At 37.0% G+C, this 27,787-nt stretch overlaps 1 protein-coding gene across 1 annotated transcript; it reads right to left on the bottom strand.

Moving 5' to 3' along the window:
- Positions 1 to 7,651: 7,651 nt before the first annotated feature.
- On the bottom strand, positions 7,652 to 26,063 carry MTMR6 (myotubularin related protein 6; the record flags this gene model as incomplete). The annotated part of the gene is made up of 13 exons (XM_009577719.1): positions 7,652 to 8,111; positions 9,972 to 10,098; positions 10,175 to 10,309; positions 11,027 to 11,227; positions 12,023 to 12,072; positions 13,328 to 13,453; positions 14,532 to 14,641; positions 19,304 to 19,436; positions 20,602 to 20,736; positions 21,798 to 21,926; positions 22,654 to 22,811; positions 23,806 to 23,968; positions 25,947 to 26,063. Coding segments are annotated over 13 exons (1,845 nt in total), but the record flags the coding sequence as incomplete, so codon positions are not given.
- Positions 26,064 to 27,787: the final 1,724 nt, after the last annotated feature.

The raw sequence follows: 27,787 nt of genomic DNA, 5'->3' as shown, positions 1-27,787 counted from the left end.
TTTCCAACCTTAATGATTCTATGATAAAGCACCACACCAGGCACTAAGTGCTCACGCTTCTCTGAGACACTACTAACCACACCTCTTACCATTTTAGCTGCTTTCACACTGGGATTTAAATCACTTGTGAAGTAGAGTTACAAAACAAAGCCCTCCCTAAATGTAGATTTAACATATGCATAAACATTCATCCTTTTTCTTCCACTAATCATTCCTTTTCAGTATGCTTCATAACAGCTGTCAGTAGTCTCCTTTGACATTTCCTGCACTCACAAAGAGCATTTAAAAGCCATTCAAATAAATGATATAATAGCAATTGGAACATTTTTCCTGCTCATGTGCTGTCCTTATCACATTCAAGAGAAAAAAGTAATCAAAGTTATTATCCTATCATGGTAGTTACACTTTGACTTCTTGAAGATTTTGTTGACTAATGGGACACTTGCATGTCACCAGATAACCTAGAACATTAGAAAGACAGTGCACATGCGAAGTCCAGCAAGTGAGCAGAAAAGCAAGCATTTTGTTTATTAAGAATCATTTCTTCCACCAGCATACTACTAAAAACAAGTTTACTAAAAGCTTAAAGTGGGATCAGAAAATAAAGGATCCAATCACTGAGGGAGTTTCCCCCACTAAAGCATTCTCACATGAATCTCAGAGCACTAAGCTGCAGCAGTCTCGTCTTTCACAGAGGGACACAGCCAGAGCAGCTACTGTCACAGCTAAGGAACATTTCTGAACAACATCCACACTCCTGAATGTTCAGGGAACAGCCCTGTCCTCTGCCAAGCCATATTCTTGCAATAACACAGGCACCTTTAGTGTTTTACCTAGGGCAGCTTCAGGGAGTGGAAAATAAACACAAAGCAGACAGCAACATTTTTAGGATCACTCAATCTTGCATCAAATTCTGGAACTAGCTCAGCCAGCATCGAAGCCCTCAAGCCACTGCAATATCAGCCCTTCCTCCCCACAGCCCAGTGTGGACATCACAAAGGTCAACAACAACATATCCATTTCCATTTTTGTCTTTTTATAGTTTTCATGTCTTTCTTGCTTCTCTTCAACCATTCTGCACAGTAGCCAGCTAATTCTCACACATGCTGTCTATTGTCAGTTTAAGCATGCACTCTCCAAGTCATACCTAAACTTAGGCAGGTTGTAGTTATAGACAAGTGAGGCAATGAATGCTCCCTGCACTCAGTCAATAACAAATTAACCAGTCTCTAGGCTATAGTAAGAGCTGAAGTTAAACGTTGCTTTTCCCTCCACTGCTTAGGAAACTCTGCACTTAGGAAACTCCGCACTTCCACTACATCCAGTAGCATCCACACGCTAGTGGATGTGAACATGTTCATGCACTTCATGTAGCAGCTGCTGCCGCTGGATACAGAACCTAACTGACAGATGTTACGATTGTTGTGGCACATGGTTAAATCATGCTGCTATGACTTAGCAGGAGTTTTGACATTTTCCCCTTAATGATACTAACTGGATTCTCCCACAGTGTAGTTCCAGCATACTACCTGAAAGGAAGCCACTCAAAAACCTCTAACGGATTGAAGAGAGCCTTTTCAGCTGCATCTACCTACAGCAGGAGGGTCCCATTCTGTAATAAAGATCACGACATTGCATTGTCCAATGCTACAGTACATTAGTTTCTATCTGTACTATGAACAGAAACCATATTCGCAGTGCAGATCAAGATGGAGCTGGATGTAGGTGAAGTAAGTATGAGCAAAATGCTGCTGGAAGAAGCTTGAACATTGTGTAGCAAGCTGTAGTTAGGGAGAGCTTTATTACCATGACAAAAAACAATTGCTATCTTTACTAAATGAAGAATACCAATATCTAGTCCTAAGAAGCCTCAGAACTAAGAATTAAAGAAAACAGTTCTTAGTAGTTAATGGAAAAGTCACTGAGAAGAGAACCTGATGTTTTCAGAAAATTATTCCAATCCCCTAACCAGATTTGTTGGAGCTGTTGAAAACACTAATCTGGATTACCAACTATGGAGTAATGGTAATACTAAGTAAACACAGAGTTCTCTTCTCCTGACACTTAACTCTGAAATTAAGCACAGAATAGCATTTGTAATTAATAGCCTAGCAGTCTAGAGTCAGTAACATGAAGCTGAGCCAGTCTCCCATATCTAAAAGTTACAGGATCATTCAAGAAACTAATAAATAGGCCAAGTCATTTCTGTACTCTACAGTCTATCAGATATGATTCATCCATAAAATGAAAATTTTATTCAATATGTTTAATGTTCATACACTGCTATTATAAATGGACTATTTAATGCCCAGTTAGATTGGCAATATTAAGATCATTTTATTTTAAGCTTTAAGGATTTTCAAAACACGTACAAATAAAATACTTATTACAAAATTCCATTTGCTAAAGTTTCTTCAGGAATATACATCAAGCATGATCCCAGCACACAGATAGTGACTTTTACAGAGAGTGTTACAGAGCAATAAATGCTAGTGAAACAGCCAGTCTCTCCAGATACATTACAATGAAAACAGGTTTTTTTTTTCCCCCCGTTGCCACATCCAACTTTTTTTTTTTTTTTTTCTTTTTTTAAATAGCCAGGTCTGAAGTTAAAATGTGTAAGTAAACTGACTGTGGAAGTCAACAGGCACTCAGAAGCCCTGAAAGGGAGAATAAGCAGTATTTTTCAAGTTCACTAGTTCAGGGGTAAAAATCCCTGAGAGACAGAAAAACAACAAACCCGTTTTCTTTGATGTTTGTTAAGGGACATTGCCAAGAGACAGCCGTAAAGATAAACTGTAAGATTGAAGAGCAACAGTAAGATAGGGCAAGGAAACCAATCTGTAATGCTAGGTAATGAGGAATGCCTTTGTGGGGCGGCATGGGACTTCACCAAGACTGCCTACTTGCAAGAAAAGCATTCAACAGAAATATATGCAGAGATACAAAGCACGAGATATGTACATGCTAACCTTGTCATTAAGACGGAAAGGACTTTTATAGAACTTGTCAAAAACTATAATCCCACTTAATTATAAACAGTATACAACTGACCTCAAGAGTTAAACTATAAACAAGAATAAACAAAATAGTGCACCCCTATTTCAAAGTCACCACCAGGGCATTTATTACTTGAAGCCAGTTGATTAAGAAACACAGATCCATATATATTTTCTGTTGCTTGATGCCAGTGCAGAATTGTTCAACTACAAGTGTTTAATAGACGAGGTCATTGAATTCTCTGGGACCTGGAAACTGATCTCAGAAGCAGCATGCCTCTGACCTTCCACCTCAAGTCCCTGAGCTGCTGCTGGACATCAAAACAGCTCTACTGCTTCTACTTTTTATGAGTCATACCCCAGCAGGGTCCTGTTCCTTGCTACATGCTGTGACAAGGGTCCCAGCTACATCCTCTTCCTTAAGCCTATTGTGCATACAGAAATTACGCCTTTGAATTATGATGCCGTGCTGATTTTCAATGCTATTTAACATGTAGGCAGGTTCAGCTAACTAGATCAAACATAAGCCCACCCATACTGTTCAGTAATCTGAGCCTTCAGAATAGTGGAAGAAAATCACAGTACTTCCAGGTTTTTGACACATCCAAAGCATTAAGAAGCTTGTTACATGTGAAAGACAGATCTCAAGCACCACAATAAGCAACACTTAAAGTGTGGCATAAATGGTGAAAGCAAGTTAAAACAGACTTCAGTCTAATCTAAACATCTAATCCTAAAGGTTAATATAGGTTTCACAACCAGTATACTTAAGTCTATAATCAGCTACAGGTTTAGAACTATTAGAAACTAAAGAAGAGTTTTAAGAGCAACCTTTAGGTTCTGACCTATAAGTTACCACTGTGGAGGGATGATGGAGGGATGATCTAGTTTGAAATCAGATTATCTTGAAACTAACTAGAAAGCAATCATCATGCTTATGTGAGGCCCTCATGCTAGCCACACTTGCTCAAGAGCAGGGCAGGACTCTGAAGAACAGACGTTGATAGCATGTGCCCTGTGCTATTTTAACATTGAATTTCTTTATATTATTTATGTCACTTCCTTAAGAGGACAGAAGTTAAGCCAAGCTACCCCAGCCCCACTTCAGCCCAACTGTGCATCCAGTTATGTCCTTAGTTTACCAGAACAGGAGTAGCACGTTCTCAGAGATTTGCTGATGTGTTACTTTATCAAAAGGCCTTAGGAAGAAGCTACAGAGGAAGAACACCTCACCTTTCCCAGCAAGGCATTCTCCAGGGTGCTTATTCTGAGGAAGAGACACATCTAACTGTCACAGCTTGATTTGTGATAGCTTTCCCTCTAAAAGAACATTATATTAGGGCATTTGTTCCACAGAGGGATGTGCGGTTTTATGGAAGGACTGCTGTTCCAATTCTCTAAATGGACTCTCCAGGCTTCAGGCTTTTGCCCTAGATTTAGGTCACCAGTAATTTGACATGTGTGGAAAATACACAGGCTCAGTTCAGTGTTGCTTAATTAATTTCTTAGTCTGTTGATTTGGCAGTTATCCTACAAAACAAACAGTTGGATATTTAAACTTGTATTGAAGAATACATTATGACAATAGCAAGCCTCCCAAAAATAAGCCCAACACTTTTGGTACTAGTGAAATAAATATTTTAAATTGCCTGGAGTACAAAGTGGAATCAGTTTTACTTGCTCAGGTAAGACTATCAGCTTGGTTAGTTAAAAGGAATTATTTCTCTTTTATAGCATTCAGATTGGAAAAAAGATCAAGCATAGCACAAAACATAGAAACCCAAGGAGTTTACTGAGACCTTCTCAAAATGAAGCACAGAATTGACAGGTGCCAAAGTCTTGCAACCAGTGGAGCAGACTCAACCATAGCAACCTTCTATCTGGGACATTATATTCCCAAGCAACTGATGAGTGCACCAATTACATGTTAACACCGCAGCTTGAAAGAGAAAGAGTTCTGCACATTATTTTGAGCCGTACCAGGCACCTTTCAGTATTGTAACTGCTCTTGAAGCAGCATGTTCATGATGAAGAAAAACTCATCCACTGAAAGAAGAATTAAAATTCTTTCTGCTCCCAGAAAGCTTCTGCCACAGTTTTTCAGTCAACTTGCTTGATGTTTTTTAAACCCTTCTTGAAGGGCACAGAACAGCCCCACTGTGCTGAGTCCCAGCCACCCTGCCAAGCTTTCTGTTGGAGCTCACTTCGCTACCATTTATTTACTTCACCACAGGTCCCATGTGCTTTAGGTAGTTTTGGCTTAAGCCTAAACAGCAAATGAGAAGAGACAGCTGCCTCTCTGCAGGAACTTTTCTCACTGGTGACCCTGGGGGCTGAGTTGGCAGAGGTATCTGGACTTTATCAGAAGGCTGCTCTACAAAACAGCCTTATAAAACTCTATTCACATATTAACGGGGATAAAATATTTACTTCAGATCAGGAAGTACTGTATTTTGGATGAAGAAACAGGTTCCGTGCTTGAGCAGATAGTTTTATAGCATTTTAAAGCTCACCTAACATGCCTACCTTGATTTAAAATAAAAAGGCATCCCGATTCCTTTTGCTAGGAAGTAAACTCTGCCAATAAAAAGGGCCTGAAGACTGAAATAAACTCATTTTAACAGTACTGAAAGGGAACAGATAACAGATCTTCCCTTTAAAAGCCTTGTATACAGGGGTACTCAGATGGCTGTTCAAGTAAAAACAACATTACAACAATATTTGCAAAAAAGCTTAATATAATCCTTTGAGCCTATAAACTCTAAACAATACGAAAATGTACATGGCATAACAGAGCAGCTAAGTATTAAAACAAAGTGCAAATTGATAACACTTATCTATATTGTCAGTGATAAATTTGTCACTACTGTGATACAACACAAGCTTAATATACAAGATGTTTTTCCAAAGGAAAACTACAGAACCAAGTTGATACAGAAAGTGAGGGAGAAAGGGAGACAATAAATAACAAGGCACAAAAACCTCTCTTGCTGCAACCCTGTAAGGCACCACTGTGCAAGCGTGAAACTATCAAAACCTGTAGTGGAGAAATTCTAAATGTGTTAAAATGACTGGATAGTGTATTTTCAAGATGACACTATACTCTCATCTTTGGGAATAAAAATACTCACAAACCTTTATTTACACTTATAGGCTTTTAAAAAATTAGTGAAACAGGTGAATTAATACTCAAATACAGGAGTCACAGTTAATTTCTCCCGGACAGCTTCACAAGTGCAACTTGATCATGACCTATACTGGCCTTGTTAATAGAGTCCTGGATCCAATATGGTACAGAGGGAAATGCTGCCAATTATGTCAAATTGTGTGTGGCAAACCAGCAATTTTAAAAAAACAGACTTCAGGGATTAGGATGAGAATAAACTCATTCTCATTTGTAATCAAAAGTTATTTAAATCCAAAGATAAAAGGTCAGTAGCATTAATCTAACATCATACCTACGGATCTTAATACCCAAAGTTATAATTTATACCTCTATGAACTGGGAAGCGGCGTTTTTCTTCCCTATTCTGTTATCTACTCAGAAAATCCATCATGAGACAAACTTCAGCAAAAACCTCCCCCCTTACTAGAAGGTTACAGATACATAATTAAGCTTACAAATTGTAAGTTTCCCCCTTTTTTCTTATGTCCCATGATCTCTACTGCATCCTGCTAGAAGAAGTTTTTGTCCTCTCTCCAATTACATAAGAGTCTCCAGACTGTACTGAAATTACTTAAAATATGCACAGGTTGGACAAGTTTTTACAAGATGAGAAGGGGGTTTCACCAAAAATGAAAATTTTCTTCTAACAAAACATTTAGGAGGCACTCAGTTTCTCATAAGCTTCAGACACATGAATGACTTTTTTATACTTGGGAACAATGTCAGTAGACTACACTTCCAAAACTTCTGCTTCCATTCTTGTAACTTGAACAACTGCACAGCACACAGTAAACAATCTGAATGAACTTGACAATTCAGTAATTGGTTAAGTTTTGTTTTCTTACATGACATGTTTTACTCTTTTTACTCTACACTTAAATATCTTGTAAGACACAAATTGTAGCTTCAATGATGCTCAATCTACAGAGCTGCCAGAGAAGAAAATCAGGCCAATCTATTACATTTTAGACAGAGGAATTGGAAGAAAGAACAGTCTTCAGTGATAAGTTAACATTCATATAGCTATTTGCCGAAAGGCTGTGCCAGCTTAGGTATGCTTCATTCCTTATATTCAGTCCTGTTTTAAGGAAATAACAATTTGAGCAAATACAATGTAAACAGAGCCAGATAGACTGCAATAATAAAGGACAACAATATCATTGTGACAGGTTTAAGGCCAACTATTTATGATTTGAAATATATTGTACTTTTCCATGGCACTTAACACACTGAAAGTTATTACTGGGTGACATTAAACAAGGGTATACATATTCATATGTTATGCGATATATACACGTAGCTTCGGTTCCTAAAATAGAAAGTTCAAGTTTTCTTGCCCAAATAAAATCAATCTGTGAAAGACCACCTGTGTTTTCCTATACCAAATAAAGTAATATTACAGTTTTAATCAATTTAGTGCAAACTGAGTTAAGTCCAAAGACATACCATTCCTTGATTTTTAGTCACTACTTACCAAATGCCCCTATTTCTTTTAAAACACAACTACACTTTTTTTTTCTTAAAAGAACAGCAAAACACTTGACAACTAGCATGCTGTTCTAGTCTACGTTAACAAAACTTGCCGATACACAAATCATGTTTTGGTCATGCAGCACAGACCCATCCTCAAAATAATCCACCTCAATTCAATCAATCTAGAAGAGGAGCACAGTGCCAAATTTTAATTAGCAGGTCATCCTGGCCACTCCGTACTCCAAGCTGACAACAGCAGGCTCAGCTTTTGAGAACTCTGCCACAAATTCACTGTAGCGATTGTCTGCTGTGTTGCTGCCCTCTATAGTTCTCACAGCATCATTCACAGGGATCAGTGGCTGCTCCTTCTTGAAACACGGAGGGGTCTTCAGTGCCATGGGTGCAGGATGCGCAGACTGCTGATGTTCCTTCACAAGGACTGCATCTGACTGCCCATTTCTCCGCTTTATTTTCTGAAATACAGAGAATAGTTACTAACAGTGAGCATGACTGCTTTACTGATAATATTCTGCTTTGAAAGGAAGTGAATCCACTTCTTTTGCTGGTCAACTCGGCATCTGCAGAACCCTGTATTACATACCCTAGGTTAGATATGTAACAGTATTATTAAGTGTTAGGCCACTGGATAATACATTTTTCCCCACAGTTTACAGCAGATGCTACAAGCACTGTATGCTTAAAATTTGCAGCTGAGCAGAAGGCAGAAAGGTTGTCTGTCAATGTCTGTAGAGAAGGAGAGGTTCTTCCAGGCTTGCCCCTTGTTTGGTTGCTATCAAGATGGGAATACTTTCTGGAGCACAGGCAAAGGAAAACAGGCCTTGGTACTATTAGCAAGCAGAAGTCAGCAGTAGACCATGAGTCTCAAAGACAAAGAGCAGATTCATACCTAAGCCCTTATGTCCTTCCTGAAAACCTTCTAAAAGACTTTTCCTTTAGATCTGAAAAATGCCAATACAATTTGTTCAAATGCAGGAATACACTAAAAGATGTCAACTAGAAAGCAGGACTGGAGGAAAGGACCTAACCTGCAAGCACTGAGCAAAAGAAGAAGAAAGATTTGGATTAAGGGGTTGTGGTTTTTTTTTTAAATTCAAACAGTCTCACCCAGTAACTGGGAGCTTGAAGTAGTTAACTGAACTGATTTTTTTGTTGATGTGTTTGTGCTCTCTTAGAACTGAAACTGAGCCTAGAAAACTTTGGTGTCTCTTGACACCAACTTTTTGAAGATGGAAACAGCAGTAGGAAAGTCTACATCAAGATTTCAAACAACTACATCACTTCATCACTCAAGTGAGAAGTGTGGGCTCAGGTGAAGTTAACACCTTGGAACAAGGTTCTAGAAAATTAAAAACTGAGACTTCACTTTACATCTTGCTTATTCTTCAGCTTGCTTCATCTTGAGTTTTCATCTTGCTGCTTCAATTGTATAAAAGCTTTTAAATATACAATTAAGATTTGAAACAGTTTAAGTGACCTGCATTCATTACATTATAGTAGGATCAGTTTAATAAAACCTTTCCTCCTAGAAAAGCTGTACTTCCCCTCCCTCCCCTCCCACATAACATACAGAAGTTGTTACCATTTCTAGCCACACAAAGAAGTAAAACTGATAATTAGAAGACTTTTGTGTTTTTGAAAGGTATTATTCTGAAGTTTCAGCACCTTAACTGACTAAAATGAAGTATCAATTAAGAGCCACTGATAAAGGCATCCTAGAATAAAGTGAGATACACTGTTCAGTCTTTCCTGGCTCTTTACCATAGCACCTAGCAGAAGTCGTTTACAGAAATCTGATCTCTGGATTTAGCCTTGTCTTCAAGTAAACATTACAATGTATATGCCCCATAATTATGGCGACTTACAACAGCATGCACCTGCATATGAAATTAAGAGAAGGACAATACATACTGCTTCCATTTTAGTAGCTATAATGGAAATAAAACATTTTCAGTCTCCTTGGTTTAGCAACATAGCTGTACTATGATAGGTACCTTGTTATCTAAGATAAGTTTCACATAAATTTAACCTACATTAAGCCATCTTCAGTAATGCTTTGATAGTAGGAGCACTTTTACATAATACAGTTCATCAGTAAAGCAAAACAAATTGTGCCTAAGAGCAAAACATTGGCTGCATAGTCTGGCCTTCAGCATGGAAGCATACAGTGAAAGTCAAAGTCAACATTACACAGAATTAACTGCTAGGCCATACAGTAGTGACATTCATGTGAAAGCTAGCAGCATTATTACAGACTATAAATGTGAATTTGAAGAACAAGTCACAAGTACACATGCTTATTTTGTAATACTTACAGCTTCCAGTTCTTTAATGTCTTCCTCCAGTTGTTTATTTTGTTCACTCATGTTCATTACAAGATTGAACACAGATTGCCTGGGATGCATACTTCGATCAAATTGATGATACATATTTCTCCAAAACCTGCATGAAGCAGACAGTTTTAACTATGCAGCATGAAGACAAAATTGAAGAGGTACTGTATATAATTTAAACTTACTTAAAATTGAATGATACTGTATTAGGCTCCAAAAGAGTTAGTTCTGGAGAAAAGTCTGGATTATACAGAGGATTCCGGTATTTCTTTTGTTCATCCAAAAGGAATGGCCACAAGGAGTATGTCTTCTGCTTTAATCTTAAAGCAAGAAGAGATCAAGGTCAAGACACTGACTGCAAGCAAAAGACAGAAGCTGTTCAACTCAACATAATAAATTGATCTTAACTTTTTTTAAAAAAGTTACCAGAAATACTTATAAATCTTGAATTAATAGCTCTTAGTAAAATCAACTTCTTCCTGGCATATGCTAATGTTGGATAGAATTGTCAGTTTTAGGAGTACTACTGCTTATGCTGGGCGAGTTATGCCTAGTTGCAATAAATGCTTTTAAAATACAGTTTAAGACATAGATGAACTGATGAAAACTTTACAGAACTTTTCCAACTGAAAGCATTAGGAGACATCTTATTAATACTTCTAACTGACAGTAATTAGTCTTGAGCAGGAAAGAATTTTAAGGTTACCTAAGAATAGATTGGGAGAGGGAATGAAGTGATACTAGTAAACTTAAGCTTACCTATTTTTAGGGGGAAAAAAAAAAAAAAAAAGAGGGAAAAAGAAGCCTTAACTTTCCATGTTAAGGCTTAAAATCCATTCTGGGATTTTCTCCCAGAATTAGAAAGACTGTCTTCAGTGTGCAAAAGCACGAGAAGCACTGCTGTTCCCTGATGCAGTTCAACATATTCAGTACTACCAGTCCTGTCTCTATTTCTATTCAGAGCCTAAAATAAAGATTCACAGGAGTTCTTAGTCTGCCAGAATAAACAGAAGATACATTACAATATGTCTGCTTACTTTAGTTCTTCTCGCTCTTTTTGGCAGTTTCCAAGGAAGTTACCAAACTGGCATGAATGGACATGTTCATGGATCTGAAGGAGGAAAGCTTCATTGTACTCAAAGGCTTGTGGAAACTGCTCGGTCAGATTCCACACACTTTCTAAAAATTGGGTGAACACTGGTGAGATCTCTTTTGGATCACCATCCAACTGACAACACCTGAAAAAGATTTCATAAACAGATTGAAACCAGTTTAAGTTAGAAATCAAAAAGTCTTAGTTGCACTTGTTTTTAAATGACAGCACATTAGTTTGACACTAGCTTTGGTTTGGAGATTAAGCACCTAACTTTGAGAACTGGGGCAATTTTTTAATAGAAATAAGTCTACATTTAACCTATTTTTCTGACTTGTAAATAATCACACATCTGTATTCAGTACAGAAGAGCAACATAAGACAGTTAAGTTCCTTTGTGTCTATTACCTCCATAGTCAATGTTTGGAGTATACCAGCTAAAAGCAAATTAATAAGCAGTAAATAGCAGCAAGGCTATTGTCATAGCTGATGATAGGCAGATCAAGGGAAAAGACAGAACTCTTAACATAAAGGCCTTCTAAAGGTAGGTGTGACTTCATCACTAGAAGTAAATATAAATGTAAACTCATTTTTAAAGATATCAGAACTAAGTATTTTATATTGCCTAAGTAGCTGGGACGTAGCTTTAGATTGGTTTTGCACTGTCTATGCATATGTGCAGACCTAACTGCAGTCACTGACATCTGAGAATGAGGCACCAGTAGCACTAGAAATTTATGTCTATAATTAAATCAATTATCCAATAGCTATTTGAATAAATAGCAATATACAAAGTGCATTGTCTGCTGAAAATAGCTTACTCATTGCAAAGTTTCTATCAACACTGCAGTAGTTTAACATCCACAAGTTGTCTTTTATTTTTAAGAATACTTAGTTCAGTTCACTGTATACATTTTACAGTGTTGGAAGAGTGAACTACCTGTCAGAGAACTTGTGCCCAAAAGAGATCCAGTCTTTCTCTATCAAGACCTAGAGTAAAAGAAACCAAAATCTCATGTAAAATGTTACTCAATCTTACATCTATGGTATTAACCCCATAGGTTATAGATATATTGTATCTAAAATTTGAGTCAAATAAACTACAGTAGGGGCAACTATTTGTCACTTTGTAGTTCCTTTATTTTCTTGGAAGTCTTTCACAGGAGATTCTCAAAGCACATTTCTAAAACTAGTAAAGAAGTTTAGCAAGTTGACAATCAGATAACTGCTGTTAAGCCAGGCTCGCTTTAAGCATACTAATGTTTATGACTTCAAGGAGATTATCAACCAACTTGCAAAAAATTGCAAAGTATAGGAAAAATTTTAGTATTGTATTCCTGCTATCCAAGTTTACATAAAACCACACAATATAATCTTTGTAACATTTTATAGCAATAAGTTTGTTGATATCAACACTAGCTTGTTTTATCACTTCAGTCACATTATCAAGCACCAAAAGGAACATAGGACTGCCTGCCTGTTGCAGAAGTTTTCCCAGAAATCTAACTGACAGTGAGGACTAAAAAACAAAAAGATTAAATTACTTCCCTAAATATTACACACATTCTCACTATTCACAAGAAATGAATCCTCTTCTAATTCCTCCTCAACTTCACTTTTGTTGCTTGTAGTATTTGTGGCAGTTAGTTCTAACCAATACATGGAACTAGTTTTATGTACTATCTTTCAGGAGTTTCCATAACACTTTGTATTGCCACTGCAGAACATTGTTGATTTTCCTACTCAAAAATTTGGAATAATCATACAGAAATTCTTCTTCCTCTCTACAGAAAGATGAAGAAATTTAGATTGCTTAAATATCTTCAAGTCTCTGTCACTGGGGGAGTTGTCATTTTTAGATTTTAATAATGTTGATTTGGGGACAAGTGATAAAAGCACAGAGCTGCTGTAATTTAGTACATCTACTATCTCACATAAGCACTTTGGAATCCTTATACATCATAGATAAGGGACTTTTTTGGATGCAAGAGGCAATCATTACAACATTTCTGCAGAGTGCCTAATGCAATCCACTATTTGTATCTCAGTTTTTTAGATTTTAAATAAATGGTTCTTCCCAGTAGCAAAGTATTTCTAAAAGGAAGATTTATCAATATGCTGCTAATCTTATATTTTAACTACAAAAAAAAAGCATCAGTATGTTTACACTGCTCCCTTTCACACTCAAACACTTTACATCCTTTATTTACCAATGAACAACTTAACAATGCAACAGCTTGCTTACCATGAATCCTTTGATTGTTCTATAATAGGAATCTAGTAAGAGAGCTCCAAGAGAACAAACTTGGGAAGTCCTATCCCAGCCATCTGAGCAGTGCACTAACACACTCGCGCTCTCAACTGCTATTGCCTGCAAAACACAGTTGTTTCTTAGTGAATGTTCTATTCTAGACAGAAGTAAAAGTTTAGTAAATAAATGCAAAAGATCATTTATCCCAAACTCACCATTTTATTTAACAAAGCCAGAAAAATGTTTATTATGAGGAAAGGATTTGATACTATCAGAAAGCTAGGAATTTCTCTGCATGGAAGTATAGAAAATTCCTTATAAAGAAAAGAAATCCCACTACCATCTTTGCACAAGGTAACAAGAACACCTACAGTGGTTGCCAGTTCTCCTTCTACCCCTTATAAAACTAAACTTATAAAAACCCCTTGCAATGCATACTAAGAAAGAAGTAGACTACATATTACAGACTAAACAGGTTAAAACAACCAAAACAACAAAAACACATCATTAAAGATATCCACTTGTTCATCATTATACTACACAAAAGTTAAGGACTAGGAAATGCTTATTAACTTCAGCTAAGAATTCAAATCCTGTTAGCCCAGATATTTTTGAGGGGCATCTTTAGGAGAATCATCTACTTTTAGCTAAAGTAATTCCTTGTTATTTCACCTAGTAAAAACAAAGATCCAGGTTTTTTCTTCACTGAGCCCCCCTCAGTCAAGCCCTTGGCTTCATAGGTGCCTGGCAAAGGCAATTGTTCCTCTGAATTCTTCATAGAGTCCCATTTCCTTGCCAAATGAAGTCACCATAACCAGTTTGGCTTCTCTGCAATTAGTGCCCTAGGAGTTCTGTTTTTCAGGGTACACTAAATAATAGTTTGCTCCATCCACCTCCAAACTGGTTACACCTTTCATAAATACTTAAAAGAACCAGGGAGCATAAGGATCCCTTCATCTCCCAATAAGGTGACCAAACAGCATTCAAAAAATCCCAAAACATTAGCTGGCATATTTAACATCTCCAATCAAAGAAACATGTAATACTTAAAACAGTATATCAGATGTATTGGTGTATAGTAAGCATCTACCTCCAAAAAGGTCAATTGCAGCATTTTACACATTACATAATATTAAGCATAATTTTGCCTGGTAGCAAGTCAACTTCCTATCAAATAAAGCAGCAGCATGCAAGTTACCTTGACTAGGAAGACAGCGGCATCCAACACAGCTTTGATGTGACGCAGCCATCCAGAATTCTCCAAACCAGACAAAAAGTCATTGACAGACAAACCTTTTGTGCCACTGACTGAAAGAAACCAAGAGTTAGCTACCTATACCCTGCAACGGAGAAAGAAGAATAATTGTATATTGTTTCTAATAATGTATATTTTGATTAGAAGTCTTTCAGGAAACCACCACTCAAATGGTTAAGAGAGGGGTACTACAAATTGTTCTCCATCCAAAATTCAACTCTGTAGAACTATAGTAACCATGAATGACAAGAGTAAAATCTTTGTGTCTTTTTGACAAAGTAACATTCAAAGTAAATACACTGGTTATCCCCAATAGGGAGCCTTACTCTTGCCTTACCAAGGAAGGCAATGCAAATGCCAAAAGCTTACCAGAAACACTTAAAAATTACAACTACTAGTAATAAGTAGCTGCATCCAGACAATATACACAGTTCAGAGTAGGCAGACTGCCAGAGGTTCATCACCTTCTCCATTCTGCTTAAGAGAATAAAGTGAGTGCAGTACAAGGACATGGTGATGAACTGAAAACCATTGAGATTTTGTCTACCTCCAGACTTGACATACTACAATTCTGACTGATCTCTACCATTCTTCCCTAGTATACTTTGATCCTGTAACAATAATGCCAATTGAGAGGGCAGGGAAGAACACAAGTTAAAGGAAAGATGCCTTGCAGCGTAGCGGCAAGAGGTGTAGAAGTAGACTGAAATTTTCTCACACAGATACTTACCAATTCACAAATGAGAGAGATAACCTGGTTCTTGTACGATTTTTAGTAGCAGCTCACACAGTTACATTACTGTCCAAACATGACAAACTTCCGGCAATAAGAAAAGAAATAGTCACTGACTAATATAACTTCAGCTATGTGTGATTCTAAGAGAAGATACCCGAGGTTGCCATCTGCAAAAATACCTGCCCCTGCCACAGCAGAAGCCTATTTTCTACCAAGCTTAATGGTTGGAGTTGATAATCTTAAAGGTCTTTTCCAACCTAAATGATTCTATGGTTCTAAGCTAGAGGGCCCCAAATGAAAATAAAAGGCTCTGTAGCCAAAAGCTAGCAATGGGGATATTCATACAGCACCTGTAAAATAATCTTTATCTCTGACTATGAGTAGGAAAAGTAGAGAACAAAATTCACCAAGTCATTCTGTTCAGTCAAGTCCCCTGATGTAATGAAGGCTATAAACTCTTAAACCACTGCCTCAAGGAGCTTTCCTGTATCTGCACTACATGTTTCTCAGCTTTCAGCTATACAAGTATACTCCCCATTGCTCAGGAAAAGTCATAGTGCCAGTTGCTGCTGAATGCTATAACAAAGACAAGCTTCCAAATAAGTATCACAGCACCTTTTCTAAAGCCCATAGATCTTTGTCATCTACAAAACTATATACCAAACCATAGCACAATGAGGTAACAAAACATCAAGAAGCCCCTGGATACAAGACCTAATTTTAAAGGTTGGTCTGCAAATATCAGTAAAAGCAGCAAAAACTATGATAGTTTTCCCCAGTCTTTGAATTAGATAGAATCATCAGGCAAGAATTCTGCTTCTGAAATGTCTAGCACATGGAAGAAATCAGCCGAGAGCTACTTGATCCTTTCAGCTACCTCACACTATCTCTACACCAGTGGTTCCATACACCTGTTCAATTACAACAGCACAAACAGGTCCACCACTCTATGGTAAAGGAAAGAAACTAAAAATATTAAAATATCTGGAAATTCAAACATCTGCAGGGAAGGGATTGGATAGACAAGGCAATGTCTAGAGGCACTATTCATGGCTGCTCCCCCCTACATTCTGCAGCTTATTGTTTAAAGCACAAACTTCCAGCTAGAAAACAGGCTTCTAGCCCTCAGTTTGCTTTCACCCAGATACTGCTGTCAAAATCTGCTTTTGATCAGAATTTTCAGCTTGGTAGAAATATTTCATCAGTAGTATTTCCCCCTTCTAGCTACATTTCTATATTTTTATAAACCAAGGCAGAGATAAGAACACGTATGTTGAGCCCAAAGAATTACTTTCCATTTCTGTGAATTAACACAGACATTTTTATACTACTTAGTGATGAAATAAAGCAATTGCATTGACAATTATATGCTGAAAAAAGTCATTTCCAGTCCCTTATGGTCCCTAAAAGCGTCAAAGATGATTTATGGTGCCACTAAGATGTTTAGCTACTTCACAATAACTACCATTCAAGATAGTTTTGGCTATATGGATCCCATCAAAAACACATGCCCTGCATGCGAGCCCCAAAACCTCAATGTTCCATTGCTTGATTGTCCTTATACGCACTGCTAGCAATGCTTCGGGCAGCAGTTCAACAAGTGACTAGAACTTGCAGACTGGAGCACAGTGGGTTGGGAGCAGAGGCTGGTTTTAACAAATAAACAAACAAAACCAAACAACCCCATCCCCCATACAGATACTCCACATAACCCACAAAAAAACCCTTAGTTAACATACATCCATCATCAAAATACATGCAGCAGACCACAGCAGCTATTATTGAGCCTTTTCCTCAAATATTTCCTGCAGAAATGCTATTTCTTGCCATATGCAAAACTTTCTTGCTTATCAGAGTTCAATCTTTTCTGACATGTAATACTATATTTTTGAATATATAAAAACAGGACTTTATTTAATACCGCAGGCACAAATTTAGTCTATGTGAAGATTCTTCCACTAGTGTTGTATAGATGGGCAGTCTGCCCATCAGGGGAGCAGAGTCATTATGTCCACACTGACGAAAACTATTTTAGAAAAGTTTTGTTTCACTGCACACAAGATATTGAAAATACAGTTGAATCCAAGATGAAGAATAGACTGTAAATCCCCCTTAGCATGCTCCATGGTGTAGTCCCATTACAAAAGGATGTTGGGAAGGATCATGTCTTACATTCTGCTTGCAAATGAAATCCTAAGATTCTGAAGGAAACCAGGCAGACAGACAAAGAGCCTAGGAGCAAGACACATGCTGAAGAATGAATAACAGTTGTTTATTATAAATAAAACTAAGGACAGTCCCAGTTACAATGGCTCTTGAACAAACAGGGTCATTGGTATCACATTCCTGATTTGAGAACATTCAATTCAGCATGTCCAGGGGAAGTTAGCACACAGAAATTAAACAGTATTTTCCTCGTTTTAAGCTATGAACCACTTTCATAGCATTTCCTTCCTGATCACCCCACTGATGGCACATTTCTACATGGGTCTGAAGAGTAAATTATTGTATACCTCCCTAAATTTTAAGGGTCCTTTCTACCCCTTAAGATGCTTCTACTTCTAGACTGGCATTCAGCAAAACTCTAGTGAATTATATGGACTGAATAGAGGTAGAAAAACTGTGTTCATTCACCCCAAAACCTGACCTGGAGAACAACTATAGACATTACTCATGATTTTGTTTTGAGTTTAAATAAACCAATCCTCCACACAAGGAAAAACTAAAACATATTCCATCCTTAATGAAAGCTATAGAAAGATATTTAGTAAGTACTGTTGGTGGGATGCTAAGTCAAATGGAAGGAATATGAAGTCTGTAAAGTTTAACTGTGTGATGCACACACTTCTGCATCAGATATTATAACACAGAAGAAGGCCTCTTAAAAAAGTAAATCAAGATTTATTAGCTACTTTTCTGGAACTAAGATATTAGTGAAAGAAAGAGGGATTATGCCAAACTTAAAAACTGAAGTTCAGGCTCACACTGCTCATCTTTCCCTTCAATAAGTACGTGCAGGAATAACCACAAAAATACATATTATCAAAGCTCTGTAGTATTCCAGACAGAGTGCCTGAAGAATAGGTTAGCAGCAGATACAGGCTCAATGAGAGTGACGTAAGACTACACCACTAGTCTGTAAGATTTCTAGACCAACGTAGCCAGAACGTCTTCATCAAAATAGGCTTCCATACAAATGTAAGCCTTCTCCATGACTGGAAATATTTGCATAATTCTAGAAGGCAAGCACTCACATATGTATTGTTTGGTGTGGAAGCCCGACTTCTGCCACTGTACTCTAATCTCAGTATCCTAATATATCTAATCTCAGACTCCACAAAGTGTCTTAAATTTCTTTTCAGCTGTTTACCTAAATAAAATATCAACAGAATTACTTAACAGACTTCTGCCTCTCCATTTTCACCACCAGGTGGCAAGCAGTAATATGGTGAAGTGGTTCACTTCCCTGCTGCCCCGCTCTCTACAAACACTCTAAGATGTACCTACAAGCACAGAAGTGGCTCACCAGGCTAAAGAGCTCAAGTTTTGTACAGACCATACGCTTTTTGTGAATTCTGTGGAACTAAGTGCTCCTTGAAGAATCAGTATTCTATATATGAAAATGTATGTATAGACACACGCTATTTTGTGTATTTATATTACACATGTGTATACATGCATGTATACCTGGAAAACACAGAAGTCTTTCCCACAAGCCACTGACATACTAATCAAGTTCACGCAAGACATACGTGCCACTCAGTTAATTTTCTTCAAAATAACTCCATTCATTGGGTTCACAGTTTAAAGGTAAAGGTTTAAGGCAATTCATTACCACAGAGCACAGCAAACTGGTACTAAACAGAGCTGGAATAAAATATAGAAATATCAATACAGTTTGTGTAAGCTATTATTAAAGACTTCAGAAAAATATTTATCCTATTTTCATATATACTATTATAGTACAGTTAGAACATACCTTCCAGAAGTTTTTGTAAGCTGGATCTCATTACATGAATATTTTCAATGCCAACAAACTGGAACCTAATGTTAGAGTAGTTGTCTTCATTCTCATAGCCCTTCCCAGCAGCTCTGTTTGCCATTGCGTTAAGCTTAAAAGAGCAAAATAAAAATACTGAAAACCAGTACTTGAAATAAAGATCTTAATTAAGAAACAAAAGTAATGCAATTTCAATGGAATACACTGGGAAAAAACCACACATGAGCACTGCTATAAAAAGATTCTAATAAATTAACAGTTTGTGGCAAACCAACTTGAATGCATTGAAGTGTAAGAAAGGCATGGTACGTCAAAAGCAACAGGCAGTCTATATTTAGAGCTGACATATCTGTATAATGCATTTAATAGTTTCCTACTCTCTCCTCCACATTCCCACCAACAAACCTTTACTTAATTACAAAAATTTCTGAGTAAAGACACTAGAAAACAATTAACCTAAAAAGGAAAGAGTAAAACCCAGAGTTAACCATACATGCACTTTCCAGGCATCCTAAAAATCGCGATTTTGGGGGTAAGAAGCTAATAAATTGCTGCAGCTATAAAAATTACAACTATAAAGAAAAACCCACAGTTGGCTCAGTTTCAGTCTGTCAGACTGACCTACTGCTCAAAATAAATGTACGATTTTCACTTTACATCCTCATTTTCCAGCTCCTGTGTTCAGAGATTTGAGTGAAATGAATACCAATTTAAATGCAGATGGATCTAAAGAGTGAAAGTTACCCCACACATTCCAACACAGGTCAAAACCTCAACATAATTCAATTTAATTAGACAGTGATGAAGTATGACCTCAGAAAACTACAACAGAATTTCCCCTACTTCTTCCTGGCTACGACAAGACAGCAATAGTGGTTTTCATAGAACATTTACATAGAACACAGTACTCCTTCCCATTTTAAAAGAAACTCCAACACAGCTCACCACTTCATGAATTTAATTTCAAACAGTTACAATGACTTGGATCCCACTCAACTATTCACTTCTTAACTATGTTTTAAGTGTATTTTTAAATGCTCCTTCCCAAAAGTTCACTAGCATATTCAGTGAATTCTAGCTGTGTCCTGAGAGGGGTTCAACTTCTTTAAGAAAGCAAGTAATTAAACACATGAATAGAGAGGCCTAACCTTACCTTTAAAAAACATTTTTGCCCATGATGAAGACATATTTAACTCCAAATTTCTCAGAATTACACTGTATCCCTGTACCCTAATGTTCAGGAAGAGAGGCTAGTCTGTAGAACCTGACGTACATACCTTTGGCCTGGTGTCCATGACATACATGCAGTGATTTGAAGGATTTGCTTTACTGATGGCTTGCAACATGTGTTCATCTTCCAGGCACCTGGCACTGAAACCTGAGAGAGGTTGACTGCATCTGCAAATTGCAGCCTACCATGGAAAACAAAAAAAATTAGCATCAGTTTAATACCTGTAGTTGAAATGCTTTGCATAATTCTAAAGACACTGAAAAAAATTGTTTCATTTGGCAGATAACAGCACTAAGCTGAAAAAAGTTTAGGTGTTCCAACCTTTTAAGCATATCACTTGCAGACCTTCAAACAGTACCTACAACTTAAATCTAAAGGTTTAATCAAAACATTTTTTCAGGCTCATCTACGTGGGCAAGGTACCAGTTTACATAATGGACTTTCCCCAAGTATAAAAATTCCAAAAAAGTATAGGCTGGAAAAAATACACTTAGGAAAGCAAGTTACTCTCTTCGTATGAAATGAATTATGGTTGTGTTTACTACTGCAACAAAGATTTTACTATTTCAAGTACAGTATGTTATCATCTAATTTAATTTTCATGTCATTTTCAATGATATATTGTATTTCAGAAGGCATCAGATGCATCTTCCAAGTAGATATTATCTTCAAACGCATCTAATAGCTTAACACTCATCCTTCATAAATTCCTCAACTCAGCAAGGTGACAATCCTTCTCTCCCTTCAAAAATACCCTCTAGCAGAGACAGGCAGATGCTGCTTCACACCACTCTCTACCAAACCCTGCAAAATCTTATTTCTCATCCTCTAATTATTTTACCTTGCAAATTCCTCCTTAAAGAACCAGCTCTCTTCTTTTGGTGTTTTATTGGGGTTTTTTTTTTTAACCCTCATTTTGACCTAACAGATTTTATTCTTGATATGTCAAGGAAGACAGATCACTTGACAAAAAGCTATCTTCAGTTATCTAAAGGTCAGTTTCTAAAAACTTTGAGAGATTCAACTGATTATCAGCTGGTTACTTAAGGATTTCTTTTAAACTGGCTTAGCTTAATTCAGCATCCTGTTAGACACCACTAGTGTCAGCTGTATTTAAGGTTACCATGAGTTATACATTCTCATACAAGTCACTGTACTTACCTCCTTACCCACCCTGAACTACTGCCAAGTGTTGAGAAATACTTTTCAGAACATTTGCATTAAGCGGAAGACACACTATACCTCTTTATTTTTATGATAATACGACAACACTGGGAATCTTCCTTTGCTTCTGAACTTGGAGCTACCAACAATTATGGGCTTGCTTGCAGTTCTGGGAACATAAAGTTCTCTAGGATAGGTTTCACAAATCTGGAAGACAGATACACAACAAGAATTTTATGTGCAAGGCACAAAGCCTATACTAGTTTTATTGAGAGATGTTAAGTGAAATAAGAGACAAAGGATAAACACCAACATATTTCTCTTACACATGTAAATAGCTCAGAAGAGGAGATAAGCCATGGATAAAGTACTACAAATTGGTATCCAAGTTATACAACTAAGTCCTGCTGTACTAGCATTCACCTCTCAAGAATGCAACTCTTTAGTAGAAATACTAAGGATGTGTTTCAAACAAAATGTTGAAATTATTTCCCTCATTTTTTGTATTTCAGACCACAAAGTAAGATGAAATCTAATCTGGGAATCAGCTGCACCACCACAGCTGTTGTCTCCCACAGCCAACATTGCAAATGCTAAAGTAGAATCACTCTCAGTTAAGAGAGGTAACAAAGCTGCAGAGCACCAGAATTGCTGGGGTTGGGCTTCAAACAGGTAAGTATACTCTAGAAACAATCCCAAAGAACACATGCATGCACTCACACATACTCTCTCAATAAGGCCTTGGAAAAAACTTCAGTTAGAAAGTTGTGAGATTGCACACTGATTAAGGAGTTAAGCAAAAACTGGCAGGTGGAGAGAGTTATGTAGCAAGCCAAGTGATTTCATAGTATTAGACTGTTTCCGACAGGATTAGAGTCAGAGGATAAAGCAGAAACATATGCAGAGCAAAACATGTTTCCATTACAACACTTACCTTATAATCACGATTTGCATCAGACAACTGCCAGTTAGCATTTGGCACTCCCATTCTCTTATATTCTTCTGCTAGATCAATGAGCTGCCAACCTTTGACTTGCTCAGATTCATTTTGTTTCGGATTATAGGAGAAGGCATACAGTTCTTCATATTTTGCTAAAAGGTAAAGAATAAGACTACGTAATGAGTTGTCCCAAAAATGTCTGAGTGGAGAATGGTAGTTTAGAAGTCTTGAAATTGCTCAAATTGCAGAGAAAGTTTCAGGCTTCAAGATTCTCAGAAGCAAGACTAAATAGATACTTGACACTCTTGAAATATTTATTCTGCAACTATCATACTTTTAACTGACACAATTATAGATATTTAGTTAAAGGTAAGTTATGAGAGCTTTCTTGACCTATTTCAGCCAGGACATTTCTAAAGCCATAATGGCAAAGCAGAAGTCACAAAATGAAGACTGAAAATTAAACAAGTCAAAAGGCACAATTATTAGAAGACTTCACAAGAGCTAAAAGAACAAACAATTTTTGGAGGCAAGAACAGAAATTCACATCTACTGACCTTTAAAGGCAGTAAGTTTTAAAGTTTCCTTTAAAGCAAAAAAGCTTTCAAAATATTTTTTTTCTTAATACACTATTCACATATCACAGATGACTAGATTTTACATTGTTATAAACACGAAGCAGCAAATGCAAAAGATCATACTAGATGACAGAAGTCTCTTGTAAAGCTGAATCAGTAGTGCTATTTTAGCACCAAAACATCAGCTTTTTTTTTTGAAACTGCCTGAGATCGGTTTGTATTTGCTTAGTAGCATTTTAACTATGGAACACCATAATAAAATCTTGCCAATTAAGCAATACTATATGCATTTATATTCACAATTTCAGGGATAGCATTAGAAATGAAAAAAATACAGGAATCTCGCATTCTGTTAATGAACATCAGTGACCTACAAAAGCCAGACAACACATCTTTGAATTTGTATGCAGATTAATACTTAATCATTAAAATTCTTTTACATACCAAATCCATTTAAAAGACTTTCACATAATGCACATTTAAAAAAAATTATACAAGCTATGTATTCCTCCCCGCAACTTGTTATCCAGGCATATACTGCGAAGACTTTTACAGTTAGAATTATTACCTGTTCTTGACAGCTGAAGCAAAGAGTTATAAATGTCATGACAATCTCTCTCTCTGGGAACAACAAAGTGAACTATCCTGAAGTTCTTGCACTGGATGACAAGGGGGCAGCCAGAAGTAGTCAAGGGAAGTTTTTCCACGGCAGCAATGTGATGATGTAGTATCTGTGGCATACAAGAACTCACAGCGTAAGCACACTGATGAAAAATGAGAACAGTATACTATTTACAGAAGCAGATATAAGACACATTAAGCAATGCTGAATATGGATTTTGACTAATTTTGTCAATCATTTAGTTATAAAAAGAAATAAATTTAGAAGAAGAAATCCGAGACTAGCATTTTGGTCAGGGTATCATAATTTGTCAAAATTTAATTATTCTCTTCCCTCATATTTTGAGGTGTTACTTACTGTTTGTAAGGGGCAGTAAATATCCTTCTAAATGAAAAAAAAAAGATCAAGAAGCAAAACTCCGCTGGGGTTGTTCAGTTCTCTTCTATAACTTTGCTAACTGACACGCTTACATCTAACTAGGCAGGGTCCAAATAGGCTATCTGCTTTTTTTTTTTTTGAAGGATCTACAGGAACATACTTGGGAATTTTCAGGCAAAATAAAGCATATCAGGGAAAGCAACTCAACACATGAAAGACACAGAAGATGCTGAAGATTTTGGAATTCCAGTATTCAACATCTTTAGAATGAACAGGAGATAAGAAAACATCTCCTGTATTACCCATTGTGCTATATAGACATGAATGCCAAAGCCAAATGCCTTTCAACCCCTCTAACAGAAGACTGTCACAGTAATGGATATACAAAAGCCCTCCATAGATTTATCTGTGTGGCAAATATACATGAAATTTAAGAAAATACATGGGAAAGTAACAGCTGTTTAACTATGTGAAGAAAGTCATAGATACATTACCTCAATTGAACAAGATGTTATTGATAGCATTTCAATTACCTCACTGAAGCAATCGTCTCCTCTTAAATATTGATCAGAATTAGGCATCTGAAAACTATGCTGCCAAATATGCATTTACAAAAAGACTATATCTTGGAGACATTATCATAATTATACTTGGTACTTGCATTATCATCACAGAAATGCAATACTGACTATATGTTCAATTTCCCCAAAATGAAACCTTTAACATAGTACACAGGGAGACACAAGTAATGCTTCTGAATCACGTTCTCCCCCATAGCCTATACTGTATGAAAGGATAACAGTTTGGTTTGTACAGGATTGTACATTGTATCCAAGAACAAATCATGGAAAAACAACCTTTCCTGAAAGCACCATGAGGCATAAAGTCAGATAACCGGGATACAGGATTAAGGGTAATCCAGAAAAATACATCTACAGGTAATACACCTACAGAAAAAAAAATTAACTACACCCAGGGAAATGAGATTTCATCCTGGAGGATGATAAACTTAAGGCACTGAACTTAGTCAGGTAGTTGGACTACAGTGGAACCCAGAACTTGATGTCCACATGTGTGCCACCAGGGCACTGAGCAGAAAAACTAGTGGGAATTACTGTACTAGCCAACTTTGATTGTACAACATTGGTAGTGGTCACCACGGAGCTGCAGCCCCTTCTGAATTCTTTTATTCCAGAGATGAACACTTGGAAAGAAACAGCTGCTTACCACTAAAAAAAGAGCACGGGATCTTCAATATTTCTCCAAAGCCTGTATCTTTGGATTTTGGTGTCTCATTTAACCTAGGCAGCATCTAAATACAAGGTAAGTTAATGCAGAAATTTTAAACCTGATGCTTAAACTATCCAGCAGTCTTCTACTGCTGCCTCTGAATTGTGGTGCAAGTCAGTTGTTTAAAGAAAACCACCACACATTCACTCAGGAATACAAGTGAAGGCTATAGAAGAAATTACAGCAGCTTGAAGAGAAATGAACATTTTCAACACTACCTGATTTCAACTGCAGCCATGTCGTGCAAGAGTACAATCTGCAAATCATTAACTTACTATCATACCATGAACAAGGAGAGCATGGGGAATAACTTATAACTTAAATGAACATTTCAGTTAACAAATTCAACCTTAGATCAGGAAGAACAAATGCATCTGTAGAACCTATGCTTTTGAGCCGCAAGCATTCGTTATCCTTACCCACGTTTCTCTCTGGCTTGAATCTATGAATAACAGATGAGTTGCTGTAAGGTATAGAGTTCCCGTCAGTGACTTATTGCTTGTGCTGAACCTATCTAGTAATTTCACTTGCTCTACCTGTAAGAAAAAAGGGGAGGGGGAGTAAAACTTAATTTTTGCTTTTTGCAGAAAGCAAAATCCTAACTTTGCAAAAGCTCAATTTGTGCAATAATTCTGAAAATGGTAGAAAGCATAACACAGCACACATAAGGCTATTCAGGCCAAAGTATTAAGAACACAATAGTAGTCACATAAGCTTTGAGAAGACTGACTAGTTAAAATATCCTGTTTCAATACAAAAGTGCATAATGAACGTACAATGCTAGGCTCATCAGAATACTTACTCCATATACATAACTACTATGGTTATTTACTAGTAAAAAAGATCAGGATATCAAGTTTTTAAAAAAGTAATCAAGAACGATTAATTACTAAGCTTTTAGACTGCTTCCCCAAAGTAGAGCAAACACACACTAACTATTTCCTGTTATTGAGATGCCAGCACTGAATTAACAGCTGATCTCAGCAACATGCTTCGTTGGCTGTCTGTAGACTCAGAGCCATAAAGATTATGTCCTCCTGACTTTAATTTTAGTTATCTACTGTCTTTTATATCATCCCCAACTTTAAAAATCTAGATCATCATAACTTCGCCTCATAGTCAAAATAAATTCTAATGAAATGTAAGCGTTATACTAATAATTGTAACAATCTCCTAGAAATTCAAGGACTGTGCTGGCATTTGAAGCAGGTATTTCAAACTTGAGTCTTGCAAGGGCAAGTTTCTCCTCCTGGTATTCCATCAACATTGTTATCTCAATCCTATGGAAAACATTTCAAAAGAAAGTGATTTCTAGATGGCCTGCATTTTATCTGCTGCTCATAACTTCACAGGCTCCACAGTTTGCTTTATTTGAAGCAAACATTACGTGATTCTTTGTGTGCAACAACAGGAAAGGAGTGTGGCAAATGGCTTATCTCCACGCATTCCTCTATTTCTTGGCAGCACTGTCTCATTAATGCCAAGTTAAAGCTCTTATGCTTGAGGCTTGCTGCTACTGCCATTAAATGCACGGCAGAACTCCAAAATCTTCCACACCAGCAAGACCAGCACCCAGATGAGGTGACTAGGAGAGCCCATATCCACTGTGCTGATGTTAAGCTGTTTTTAATTCATATGTACAAACTTATTTATCTACTAAAAGCACACATAAAACACTAAAAAATTGTCTTTTCAATTCAGGTATTTCTCATCATCTAGCAAGGCCTAATTTTGTGTTTGGAAGTTAGAAAAGCAATTTAATGCATACAAAACAGAATGGAGGAAATACAAATATCTACTAAAAGCCAGCACTACTATGATATTGTAGATTTCAGTTTAGAAAGCAAAAAAATTGAAAGCTACATGCATCAGTACCTCAAAATAAATTATGCTGTAACCAGCAAGGTATCCGTGCTCAGATATAGAGCAGCATAAATCAATATAGCACAGCCAAAATGCAGAATTTATTTTGGGCAGTTCTGCAGCAACAACTGCTCAGGTACCTGGCACTGCACCTCCCCAGCAAATTGAGAAGCACACAGAAACTGCTCCAGTTTTGTTCCAGTAACACAACCCACAAAATCTTGGCATGCTAAGTTCCATTCTCCTCCATGTAACAAGACAGCTATTCTCAAAGCTGTATTTGTGTTAGATGAGGACAGGCATTAGTGCTCCAGCTTCCTCTTACATAGGTAAAGTCTTCAAGACTTCTGAAAGCTAAATTCTAGATACACTTTTCTTAAAGACAACTGAAATGTAA

The sequence above is a fragment of the Fulmarus glacialis genome, unplaced genomic scaffold (genome assembly GCF_000690835.1).
Source record: "Fulmarus glacialis isolate BGI_N327 unplaced genomic scaffold, ASM69083v1 scaffold46575, whole genome shotgun sequence".
Lineage (NCBI taxonomy): Eukaryota > Metazoa > Chordata > Aves > Procellariiformes > Procellariidae > Fulmarus > Fulmarus glacialis.
The sequence above is the reverse complement of the archived record's forward strand: the minus strand, read 5'-3'. Positions and strand labels throughout refer to the sequence as shown.